The 13,976-nt window shown below is 35.6% G+C and overlaps 1 protein-coding gene and 1 long non-coding RNA gene across 6 annotated transcripts in view; one reads left to right on the top strand and one right to left on the bottom strand.

The window, feature by feature from the left end:
• Positions 1–13,976, bottom strand: part of trhde.1 (thyrotropin releasing hormone degrading enzyme, tandem duplicate 1) — a 202,266-nt gene that overhangs the window by 105,246 nt on the left and 83,044 nt on the right. For all 5 annotated transcript variants that reach the window (XR_015483140.1, XR_015483141.2, XM_087248252.1 and 2 more), the window contains one exon: positions 3,452–3,606. Coding sequence is in view for 3 of the 5 variants with exons in the window: in XM_087248252.1 (XP_087104378.1) it covers positions 3,452–3,606 (155 nt within the window). In the remaining 2 variants the exon portion in view is untranslated. The remainder of the gene's footprint in view (positions 1–3,451; positions 3,607–13,976) is intronic.
• On the top strand, positions 3,462–8,961 carry LOC147844725 (uncharacterized). The gene is made up of 3 exons (XR_015483189.1): positions 3,462–3,644; positions 4,901–5,442; positions 5,501–8,961. It is a non-coding gene; the product is annotated as an uncharacterized LOC147844725 (long non-coding RNA).

The raw sequence follows: 13,976 nt of genomic DNA, 5'->3' as shown, positions 1-13,976 counted from the left end.
GTAAATTGCAAAAATAAAAAATGTAATTCCAGTTTTGACTAAATTACGGCTCAAGACTGACAGCCATTTATCCTCATATTTCATAACTCATATTTAACATCTAACTGTTTTAAAAGCAACGTAAAAGAGCTGACGCCTCTCACTTTCTTAATATATTCATAACCAAAGGTCAGAAAGTCCCCTCTTCAATCTGTGGGAAAATAAGAAAGCTCAACATCAGTTGTATTGGCCTCTAATGGGCTTGTGTTATTGGCTGAATAACTGCATATGAAGGACTGTGGCAGCATCATTTAATTCTGAGAGGCTGAAATGAGATGAGAAATTTACAGTGATTGAATGGCTGTGACATATAAACTCCATCGCTGGCTGGGGGCAAATCTACTAACAATTCAGAGCTACAGTAAATGATAGTGAAAGGTGATCCTGTGACCCAAAGAGCCCACGGGACAAACCTAAACAATAGCAAACTGCGCCTGCCGTCCACTAATCAATTCTCTGCAGGCAGTCAGAGAGAGAGAAAGAGAGAGGAGATACAAATGTGATTTATCAGAAGCCGGCACTTTACCAGCAGCTCAAGTTATTAGCGCACAGACAGACCTTTTAATACATGACAGAATAAGTGCTGGACGAGGAATAATCTAATGCATTTTAAAATAAAACTGTCAATCGGTATGTCAACTGAGCATAAACTCCTCCCACTGGTGCACTCTGAGCTAATGTACACTGGAAAACAATTAGCAGAATGACATTTACCTCTGTCTGGAAAGATGGGAAGCAATGAAAATGACTGAATATAAAAAAGAATCTTAATTAAAAAAATAATGATGAGCAAAAGCTCAAGGGAGAAGAAACACAAGGGGTAAAACAGCCTGTGGTGGAATTCAGAAGTTAGCATGACGGCTGAACTTTATCTTCCCGTTCTTCATTTCTCTGTCCCTCCTCCCTTTTCTTATTTATAAGTAAACATGTTTAAAGATAATTTGGGCTGACTACATGGTTAAAGTGTTAATAGGATTTGCTCTTCAGTGTTTGGACTTTCAGCAGTGAAAATTAAACCACACTGAACTGAACTAAACTGAACTTCAACTCTGAAAACTGGACTGACACAGTTTCTATTACAATCTACTAGAACGTCTAATTAATTAAGATAAGATTAATTAAGATAGAAGCCTGTGGAGTGTGGCTAACTGGGGTAATATGCTCGTTACTTTTCAGTAGACTAGCTGCTGCATTACGCACTGTAAACACTGAAGAATCTATTGATCTAATTCAATAAATAAAAAAATTACAGTGGTCTAGCTTAAATATATATATAAAAAAATATAATTATTAATTCAAACTTATTCTTTATACACAGCAGGTATGTTTTGACTTTAGCCAACAGTCTCTGCTGGAAGAAACTGCCATTTTTTTACTAGTGAACTGCTTTGTTTGTCAAACCTAAAGGTATTATTAAAAATCATATTAGGATTGTTGGTAAATGGATAAAAACATGATCTTAAATTACTAACAGCATAAATGCACATGTAAAAACCCAAACCCCAGGATAAACAAACAAAGTTATCATCCAAACCTTATTTTAGTTCTATCATGCAATTCAATAATGGCTGAACTGAGACTCAACTAAATTTGTACATCTTTCACATAACAATAAAAGGAGATACTGTGTTTTATGAAAATATACCCTAAGGGAAACATGTAAAACAAAAAGCATAGGTCCCGAAATAGACCCTTGGGGAACGCCACACTGAAAAAGGAGCATTGTACTGTATGTATTGCATTGTTTATTTAAAAAAAGTGAAAGTTGATAAGATCAAGTCATAAAATAGAAACACATTGCCAATAAACATATGTACTGGTTTTCAACTTGTGCACATGCATAAACATGAATTCAATGGAGACATTTATGTACTGCGGAACAGTATTGACTATATTTCACTTCTCAGCCTCTAAATATCACAGTGATCAATTTTATAGTTCCAGCCTCCATGGCTGCTCCTTTTCAATTATTCCTGATCATAAAACAGGGCTTTATACATGGAGAACAGTATGATCTGGGCCACCCTCATGAATTTAAGCTCTAAAAATATCAAATATTCACGTTATTGCTGTTACTGAAATAATATCATGATTTCACGCTCCCTGTGAGAATGTTTTACTGTATAAGGTTCAGAGTGAGTTCAGACGGAGCTGTATTATCTGTTCTGTAATGAGAGATGAGGGGATTGTTTTCTTTTATTTCCATCTCTGAACGTATAAAACAAAAAAAAAAAATAGAGAAAAACAAATGAAAAGAACAGAGGAAAGAGCTGCAGACATGCTGTTTCGTCCCGCTCAATGAGCTTTTCATCAAAGCAGCGGCACCTAGAGCACAATGCAGAGCTGTGATTCAGACTATTCAACAGATGAATCCAGAACAATACTGGAGAGCGCAGAACATCTCCAATATGCGCTCATAAATAATCCCACCATAACAAAAGACACTAAAATGTAAGGTTCTCAGACACGCAAGAGCTGCAAACAAAGCGTGCGTGGTGAAAAATGAGCACATGCAAGGGATAATTCCACCGTTTCCTCTACAATCCATGCCAATGGTGAATTTGTGCACTTGAAGTCATTTACTGAACATCCTTTCATTATTTGATCTGCATTTAATATTCGGCAACAATGCATAGACACATAAAAGTACATTTATTTACCACAAGAAAGACTTGAGTATGAGGAAAACACTCTTAAAAGACCAAACCAAAATGTGAAAAACAGAATCTAACACCATCTCAATGGATTTAATGTGTGAAGCTCTGTTTATATAAGACATGCATTAAATTCACAGCATGTCCAATTACATCTGCTGTTGTTCTGCCCTTCATCTAAACAACTGACCATCTTCACAAATTCGGTTACTGTCTAACTCCCAAGCTATCATTTTCCATCTCTCGTTCTCAGTCTTCTGCAATTAGATGATAAAATTGCATCTGAGAGGTAGTAAATCTGATATAATTATGAATCTACAGATGCTTTATGTTCCTCAGAGGGCGCTAAACTGCACTGATGGGACATGCAGAGTCAAAACCGAAGCGCTTTCAATATGTATGATGGCTAAAAAAGAAAAAGCATCCTCTTTCAAATGAGAAATTTTCTGAATCGTGATCTGGCACAGGCGTGAAATAGGAAGTCTCCAACAGAATGGGTAATTTTCACGGTTGATTGAAGTTTTGCATCTCAAATTGAGGTGCAGCACTTCAATGGTCACGAAAGGAGCAACACAAGGTGTCAGAAAAGTGAGTGATTTGATTATGTAATTAGACTAAATGAATCCATTATAATGTATTATTAACACATCTGATATTGTTATCACAGCCTTGTTTAAACCGGCAAAATGAAGTTTGTCTGTGACTGAAACAATGCATAATCACACAGCAGCTGTGTTCCAGAAGTAACTGTGTTTTACCTGATGGCAGATCTCGTGCACCACCACCACGGTGAGCTCCATCTGATAAGAAAAGGAGGAGACTTCGGGATCCAGCAAGATCTTTTGCTCCACAAACACACTGAGGCCCCAGTTCTCCATGGCTGAATATGGATGTTTCGGCACTGCCAGCAGATCTGCACACACAGAGACCAAAACCCAAGATCAATAACAGGTAAACAGCATTGGGTTTATACATTAAGTATATTAACTATTATTAAAAGTAACAAATATTACAAATGATTTCTGAAGGATCATATATAACACTGAAGATAATTTATAACACGTTACATTTTAATATAATAAAATAAAACACTAATTTAAAAATGGTAGTCGTATCTTGTAAATTACTATTTTGCCATGTATATATTAGTGCTGGAAATAATAAATAATTTGTACATTCGTTCATTCATTTTCCATCGTCTTAGTCTCTATTTGAGATGTCACTACAGAGGAATGAACCACCAACTATTCCAGCATATGTTTTACTACCAGCCGCAATGACAATGCATTTTTTAAAATCATTAATAATTCAGTATAAATTATATGAATGAAATTAATTGTAATTAAATGCAGAAAACTCATGTGATTATTCATGGTTAATTACGTTCTTATACGCAAACTTCAACATCAAATTTAAAAGCAGTGTATTGTGAATTTTTGTTTTAAAAGTTGTGGTATGAAAAAACTGAGGTGTTTTATAGCACTTTTCTCTTTTATAATTAACAGTTACAAATTAGGTATTAAAGGGGACCTATTATTCTCATTTTTACAAGATATAAAATAAGTCTCTGTTGTCCTTAAAGTGTTTACGTAGTTTCAGCTCAAAAATAACATGCAAAAAATGTTTTATGTTTTTTTGAAACTGACCCTTTCAGGGTTTGATCCAAATTGTGCAATTTTGGTGTCTGTTGCTTTAAATTCAAATGAGATTAATGAAGATTAGAAATGAGACTAAAAGATTGTGCAAAAGTAGGTAGAGCTACAAACGCCTATATATCAACATAGTGGCAGATTCAAAACAGGACAAATGTTATTGTTGTAAAAAACGGAAAATGTGAAAAGATGTGTCTCAGGAGAAGGCAGCCTACAAAGAATACAGAGTTCATTTGTGCATCTTAAAACTCAACATTTAGGATCCTGTTAGTCGCTGAAATTATTTTCAGCAGGTACTGTGCAAAAACTAATGCTGGACGGCTGCTTCTCACTCAGGGCTGTTAACGCTAACGAGGGTGATTAAATGATTATTGTATTATAAGTCCCCTTTCAGCAATTAAGCATTTGTGTAAGTAGATTACAAAATCATTGCATGTAATGAAATACAGTAGTGCCTCGCTATAGCGCAATTCACCTTTAATGGCCTCACAGTTTTGTCGATTATTTTAGTGCAATTTTAGTACTTTTGCTTTTTTTTTTTGCTTTTTTTTACAGCACATTGTGTTCTAAGTCCTGATTGGCTGTAGATCATCGCCAATCAATCTTCTCCGTGTCTCCTGTACAGTACAAAATGCATTCAGCTTGCCATATTAACATAAATTGTCCATCCAACAAGGATGCAAAACTGTCCGCAGCAAGACCATCGTAAATGGGGACACACACCAGATGCTACATGCCACGCAGCGCCATTTATTTTGGAATTGTAAGCATAGGTTTTTATCAGGGTATACACCTGCACCGCAAGTCGGCGGCTGTCTGCAGTGCTCAGCTACGACTTCAGATTTCTGTCATGCCACAGAGCGGCTTCTGAATAATTTCATTTTTAAATAACATGAGAATAAACACATGCGGTGTGTGTTACTTCCAACTGTCATGTGGTGGAGCATCCGCTGAGCGACGATGGACCTATGGGTTTTGGTCTTTAGTTTCATTCTATAATACTGGACTTATTTTTTATATGAAAGTTTGAACTTTGAGAGTGTTGAAAAGTGTGAAAAGGTTAATGCCTGTCTGGGTGTGTAGTGAGGGGTTTTGCAGCCTTAAAACATCTATAATAATTGTAAAAAAAATAAAGCTGACTTTCGCCTATTGCAGGTTATTTTTAGAATGTAACTCCCGCAAATTACGAGGCAACACTGTATTTGATCGAATACAATATATGCAAATAAAGGCAAATTTCTGCCTGGCAATGCAAATGAGCTGGACGTTTGTCACAGACACATGTAATGAATCTCAATTCTAACTACTGCGTTCAAATAATAAAAAATAAACATTTGCTTAAAGTGAAAAAAAAATACCGCGAGTAATCTAGAGTGAGTGCCACAGAGCTTCACATTTTGTGTGAGGCCAGCATTAGGCCCATTCTAAATGCTCTTATTGATGGAGACGCTTGATGATGTCCATCTGATCCCAATATTATACTTAATATTATACTAAAATATAAGACACAAAGATTTCAAGACACATCTATACAACAATGTACTAAAATTAAAACATTTGTGCATGACGTACTTGAGAAGTAATCCTAGATATATATCATGAGATGTGTTTGAGCCTTTAATCAAAGCTCAAATCAAAGATGATTGCATTTTAAGACAAAATCAGATACAGCCGAGCCGCAAGACACTAGACTTGTTAATCATATTTCCCCCCAAATGTCTGTTTTCCTGAAGTCAGTGTATCAGTGACACAGCAGACGCGGATCAGCTGTTTTAAACGCCTCCTCCCTCATCAGCTCGATTTTGAAAGCTTTCATATGCCAATGAGAACAGAAGCAGCTCAACCTCTGGCGTTGTTAAATCCACATCTTATACTCAGTCGGAGGAAGAGGAACTGTTGAAAGCTGTAACATGATTATCCGGCGGGCTGCTGTGTGTCTTATTTGCATGTTTGGTGAATGTGTCTGAGAGCAGTCTTAGAGTTTAAGAGGGAAGCTGCAATCTTTGTGGCAACTGATATTACATCTGCAGGGCCGTGGTGGAAGAATATGCTTTAATGATGAACAGAAAGTCAGACGCTTCACTGATAATGAGAAATAACCTTTACAGAGATGAAGATGGAGTGACGAGCTCATTCAAGAGATAAAGAACAATGAAAAAAGCAACGCAAAGGTGGGAGACTGAAAGAGCTGCTCTAATAAATGACTTTAGCGAGTAAATCAGAATCAGCCAGTGCAGGTTTAATTGGCCATTTTTAATGCGCTTCATGGAAGAAAAACTTGATGCTCTAATTGGGCTTTTATACAGACTCATACTGCAATTACACAAAAAGATGCTCTTGAAAAAGACAAAAGTACCATAGTATTCTGAGATGTACTTCAACTCAACTATGTTAAAACCTTCAGGACACAAAACTAAACACCTCAAGGCTCGGTAAGTAAATGTTATGATTCTCCAGCATACATTCAAGTACCAGAACCACACTTTTAATAAGAGAATCTGAGACATTTGGATGTTGGTTCACATGTTAATTAGTACAACAAAAATCTGTAAGTACTACTAATTTACAACAAACAATTGTACATTTAATAAGGAACAAGCATGAGAACTGAAAGTGTAATGATATTTGCAAAAACAGCACTACTGCGTTCAAACAACAGTGCAATGAATGAAAATCCACTAGCAGCATGCAAGTGGAGTGAATAAAAGATTCAGTAACTCATTACTAATTGTTTACTTTCTAAATCAATAAGTGCATTTAATGAATCAGTTTAAATGATTATTAGTTAATGAACAATTATTACTCCCTCATACATAATTTGTTTCTAAATAAATTGTTATAATTAACAACTAATTCATTAAATTGATACGTTTATAACATATTTACTGGATTCTTTTCTGAATGAGTAGGGTTTTTAATAAATCTGTTCAAATAATTACTGATAATACTAAATAGAACTTGACTACTTTCTGAATTTTTGTTTTATACCAATTAATTGAGTGAATTAATCGATGACTCATATATGCTTAATTAGTTCCTGAACAAATCATTTAAACAAATTAGCCAAAATAGTTACTGAATGATTACAACTCAGTCATATTTTACTTATTTCTAAGTGAACTAATTAAATTAACTGACTGAGTGAATGTTTAAATTATTTGTTCAAAGATGATTCGTTTCTGAATTAATCAGTGTTTATTTGGTAAATGAAATACCTGAATTTGGTTTTGATCTGCTACACAGTTGATTTTTGCTGCTGCGAAGCAAAAACCAAAAGGCATGTTTGTAAGAACATGTAAGACTCACTGTTACTTTTTCTGCTCACATAAAACACATAGAATTACCTAACAAGAAAGACAGACACACAAAGATTTTACAAACGAATATGCCAAGATACTGTTGTGGTACATCTAAATATTTTACTATATATGTGTGCTTGGGTTACTATGCTGAATGTATAGACACTAGTGTGTTATATGACTATGTGTGCCTGGGCTACCCTGTTCAAAAGTTTAACACCAGTGGCCTTTGACTATGTGAGCCTGGGCTACCCTGTCAAATAGTTAGTGGTGTATGGCATCTGTAAAGTTGTTAAACTTGCTTACTCACAACCATGAGTCTATGAGGTTATTTTTTTTAACATCAAATGTTTCATGTTTGATAATCTTGTCTTAACCCAACATCTTATTAATTATGACTCCTATTTCTATTCTGTTAATGGTCAAAAGGTAGTGTTCTCCAAACAAGTTACCTTTTCAACTGCACTAAACATAGGTAGGTACTACAAATAGCATATGTTTAGGTGGGAGAAAAAAAAATGATGCATTGATGTATCAATGCATCTTACTATAATGACCAAAAGTTCAAAATCAATTCAATATTTAAATGAGACTTTAATGCAGCCTGCAGAGGTACGAGCTCTAAACAGAAAAATAATATGCATTAGGAGCACATACATATGCTTTTAATTTTGCTTCATTATGACAGATGATCAACTTAAGAATTGTAGGCAAGGCGAGACGAAGTGGGACAAGGTGAGGCGAGGTGCTGTGTTATCTCACCCATTCAGAATGCTGTTCAAATATCTTCCGCACCCGAGAGCAAAAGTGAAACCTCAAATCGTAAGCAGTGTTCTGAACACTCTATTGCAATGAAGGCTTGCGGTGTGTGTTTTGCAAAGCACTGTGAATAAATGTAGACCAGGCCCATTGTTTTGCAATCTATGCTGTAAAGAGCACCTACTTTACCTTTTTATATTTAAGTTAAGTTTTTTGTGTCTCTAGAATGTGTGTGTAAGGTTTCAGCTCAAAACACCCATCAGATTATTTATTATACTTTTCAGAATGTTGGATTTCGTTTCGTTTCCACGTGCCTGTCAGAGTGTGCCACAATCTCCGCATCAGCTGCATCAGATAACAGACAGATGTGAAGGAAGCAGATCTTACGTAACATTTGTGAGAAATACCACAGTAAGAACTTTCCCAATAATTATTTGATGTGTTTGTTGTAGAGTTAATTCAAGCCTTTCTGTGGTGAGTCACAAACAATGCTGTTACAAAGTTACAAAGCAAACACACACACACAGACACACGCAGCGCACATTTAACTTTGCACTGTTTTTGCATGGCAGTATACATGGTAATATTTAACATCTATTAACCGGGACTGGATTATTTTATAATTCTACTGACACGCAGCTATGGCGTAATCATAGCTTAGGCAGAGAGTATTCACAGCAATTATATAAAATAGGCCGCACCGTCCACACAAACATGACCATTTATTTAGCTGTAAGGTTGTTATGCATGATCATTTCAGACTTTTAATGCACAGAGATATAAAGTAAAACAGTGTTCACTTATCTTAGATGTTGCTTTCAGATGCTTTTCTGAAAAGTGTGCTGCAGGTTGCTAATTACAAGCAATGGCAACCATTCAAATGTTGAGCTCAGGAAGCTCATACTCTGCTGATGCAACAGTAACCAATCGGCTACGCTATGTACAGTAGCAATGTGATTGCAAGCAGCTTGCCATTTAGAGTGAAAAAACTTTGTAGGTATCATTCTGTACAAGTATATATATTCAGTTTCACAATATTACCACCTTATGCCATCATAGTAGTCAGGTATCTTTAGAGACCTTTTATTTTTGGAAAGGCAGAAGCTTCTTTTGGTTTCTGCTGTATCTGAAAGTAATTATAAGAAGGTGTGTGACCTGTACTTGAGCTCTACTGTGTAGCCATGTTGCCATGAACAGCTTCTTTTTTGGCAGACAGCTGCAACATTACAGAAATCATGATGATGCAAAGTTGAAGAAATCCCATCTCTCCTGTCATTCACCGTCTTAAATCTACTATTAAAAGATCCTGGAGGATCCGTGAGGAAAAGATGAAGGGACAAAACTGAGAGGGAGTGTAGACCGGGACACAGTGAACGGCGGGAGACACAGAAACAGGAGTGTGTGGAAAACAGCGAGATCAAAATAAACAAACAGCTTGTGTTTTCGGGGAGCAGAACCTCCACTAGCTTTACTAAAGCAATTATTCATCACGTTTCTCACACCTCCGTCTGTTTCACACACACACACAGCCTGAGGTTTAGTTCTGAACATTCAGGTGTATCTGAGGGACTGTATTAGTACCTGAGCCGCTCTTTGAGGTTGTTTTAGGACGAGTCATTTTGGGTAAGACAGGAAGTGAGACAAAGGGAGGCGGGAGGAAGTGAACATGAGACTTTGCTCACAGCAGGGCTCCGTCTGTCAGAACACACCTGCTCCCATTTAACAGAGACACATGTTTACTTTATAAGAATCCGTTTGTTAAGTCTGGTGAATTGCGCATCACAATTTCTAGCACTAGCACAAGTAATATAGACTTACTGTGTACTGTAAAACTATTAAAAAGCTGAAATAATCAGACAGTACCCAGCAAGCATTTCTAATGTCTAATAGACGTCTAAACATAGTCATCTTGGCTAAGTTGAGACTAAATTTGGGCTGTCAGTGAAAATTTAACAGACGTCTAAAAAGAGGCTAAAACTAGACTAGTCAACAAATAAACAGAAATGTATGACTACTACACATATAGAGTCTGTCTAAACTGTCAATCTGGCTGCATTTACACTGCAGATCTTGATGGTCAATTTCAATTTTGTGACTGTATCCAATTTTTTTGATGACCTACGTACTTTTAAAAGTGGCTAGTATCCGATCATTTACATTTACACAGCACACGGCAAAGCCCCAATAACCAGGAAAAAAAAGAGCAGGCGCTGACTTACAGCTGATAATTAAAGAGGGCTCTTTTTTCTATTCATTAATCTGTTCGCAGCTTTCTCATTTGTCCATCTTCTTTTGATATATAGACTTTTTAAAAATCTTTAGGCACCTTAATGTAATGTCCATGGCGGTATTTATGCATGTGTATGCAATTGTTTTATATTAGTTTATATTGGTTATGTAGCGGACATCGCGCTCTCTCACTATAGTTAACATGCTTAAATACCTGTGCTATGACAATATAAAAGCTGTTTAAGTCCTCGTGTATGAGATTTAAGGTTTGGGACTCTGCTGAAGTCTGTTCTGAAAAGAAAGTGTCAGACTTGACGTCATTCACTATGGTTTTTAATGACGCGCAACTCGCATTGACAGGTGAAAATCCGATACCTGCTTACACTGCAGACACGAGAACATTGATCCGATTCATATCGGATAACTTTCCACATATGAACAAGGCCGGAATCTGATTTGAGTGGATCGGAATCCTTGTGGTTTGTTCCTGCTTACATGTACATGAGCCACATCCAATCTGTGCCACATGGGAGAAAAAAAAAATGGAATTGAGTCACTTGAACAGTGCAGTGTAAATGCGACCTTTGACGACTAGTCTAGTTTTGGGCTATTCTTATATTCGATTTTCACTGACAGCCCAAGTTTAGCCTTGTTATAGCCAAGCTGTCTACATTTAGATGTTTATTAATTCAAAATGGTTTGCTGGGTAGTTTATCTTTTATCTAAAATACTGGTGTCTGGAATGCTGCAGAGGCTGTAGTGTACACTTTAGAGACAGTAGTGTTGACTTTGTAAAAAAAAATGCTATAATCCCTGTTGAAATACACACACACCTAAGAAATCATAACAGAAGCTCTAATGGTTTCCATTACAGATACCATAAAAAAACACTGCAAACCATCAAAACAATTGCTTTTTAAATGTTTCTAAAGTTTTGGGGGCATAATACAGAATGTTTTAACTTTTATCGTTCAATAAAAGGCAAACAATAACTAGTAGAGATGCAAAGGATCATCACATATATATATATACATATCTCATCTATATATATATATATATATTTTTTTTTTTTTTTTTAAGCAGAGCACGTAATATTACTAAACAGTGGTCACAAACAGCTATGGAGTTTACTCATTTAAAATAACTGAATGCTAGCATAGAGTTCCATACATTCCAATAAACAGATTATAATCAGATTTATAGAATAATAAACAGTTCAGCTAAGGAGCCTCTTAATATTCTGGTCTATTTCTATAGAATTTCAGAGCAGTCCATCCTTCAGTAACTCTAAAAAAGAGCAGTCTGATTTGACAAATTAAGGCATCATTTGTGCACAAAGAATTTAGGAAGAGGTACATGCTTTAATTCATTACCTTGAGTTGGTTCAGATCAATAAAAAATGTCACCATATTTAAAAGGTCTCTGCTTACACAACACGTTGTTAGCAAATATCACCTTGAATCCAGAGCATGTTCCTCCCCACAGGCATAGACATTTCCATTTATAATATACTGTAGTTACTGGACACACATTACTATCAGTCCATTAATAACTCCACAATTACACTGTATTTGTCTCAGAGGAACCAGAGCTCTGAGAGGAACCAACGCTAAACCTCAAACCACTTGAAAGGCTTAATGAAGTTTCTTCATTGAATTACTACTCTTAATGACCATCAAGGAGTCTGCGTTTGAAGTAGTTGTCCATGAATATGAGCAGTGCTAGTTCTTTTGATGCTAGTAAGCCTGTTTTTTAACCTATTTAACATTAAAAATATGCGAATATGTTGCTGTAATATGTGGAAAATAAAAAGACAAATTAAATATTTTTCATTTTAATTCATCTTAACATGCTGCTGAAGAACAGACACAGTTAATGTTGGACTATGAACATAATAGCAATGAAATGCTTATGATAATTTTACCTTCAACACATGCTAACAATATATTTCAGATTCTTTGTACTATAAAGCTGTAAAATGCACATAAAATCTGCATCAGTAATGAATCTACAGTAGCTTCAACATCTCTCCATTTTGTAGAAATAAAACATACAGCAACATTTATAATCAACTGAATAGTCAAAGTAATTCTCACTAGCACAGAAAAAGCAACAATACACTTTCAGTCAAGCATTAGCAAGCACAACACTTTAAATTCTTTAGCTGTTAATGCTATAAGCTCCATCTTCTTTCCTCTGTTTTATAGCTCAGATGAGAATTAAACTGGCCTGAATGCAGTGCTGGGCTCGTTTAGCATGTTGAAGTGATGTGACGTGATAAAGGTCTGTAGGGACGACTGTCAGAGCAGCTGTTCACTTTCACAAACTCTACCCTCATATACGTGCAGTTTCACCTTCAACAGTTTTACAGGATTACAGTATTGACAGAACATTTATCAATGGATTAAACACAATAAGAAATACATGAAAGTACACTCAACAGAGTATCTTAGTGTGTGAAGTGTGCTTCTCTTCCTACTTGACATTTAGATGTTTCAATCCTTTTTTGTAGTACAATTCCCAATAATCCTTCCTTTGATTTTTTTAAACTTTTACGTTTTTTTCTCCATGATCCAGCTTTGTGTGTTTTTTTTTAAAGCCAGCTTGTTCAGAATCCATTTCTGCTCAGTCTATATAATAGGTTAAGACTTCATACATTTTATTCATGTTCTAAACTGGACATGCTATCAGTTGCTTGATAGTCATATTAAAAAATCTCATTGGGTCACACAACCCATAAAGCCGAATATAAAACAACACATATTCAGATTGGCTAGACATTAAAAAATTTGGGTTGGGCACTGTATTGAGTTTGTAATAAATCAATATATTATTTCAGAAACATGGTATGAAGCAATACAAAATATATTGATATACAGCACATTAACTATGGTATAATTGCATCTAAAATAATGCATAATGCATTATAAAGAAAATATATAATAAATATAAAGAGATAGTTCTCACGAAAATGGACTTTACATAATCAACAGTATAGAATTATAATACATTAATAAACATAAATAATGGCATATACTATACACTATTTATATTAAATGTAAACTTCAAAAATGTTGAAAGTGAGCGATAGAGCTCTATTTTAACAATCTAGTCGCAAAGTCTAAAGCACATGGCGCAAAAGCATGAAGGGTATGTTTGAATCCACTTTTGCTATTTAAAGGAAGGAAAAATGTTGTTTGCACTGCCACGCATGGTCTAAAAGGGTTGTGCTTAGTCTCTTAATAAGTTATAAGTTTGTTTTGAGCATAACGTGCATTAAACCAATTAGAGTCTCATCTCCCATTCCCTTTAAGAGTCAGTTGTGTCGTGCAGCATTTGCTATT

This window comes from Danio rerio, chromosome 4, assembly GCF_052040795.2.
Source record: "Danio rerio strain M-AB ecotype USA chromosome 4, GRCz13ab, whole genome shotgun sequence".
Taxonomy (NCBI): Eukaryota; Metazoa; Chordata; class Actinopteri; order Cypriniformes; family Danionidae; genus Danio; species Danio rerio.
This window is presented reverse-complemented; position numbering and strand designations above follow the sequence as displayed.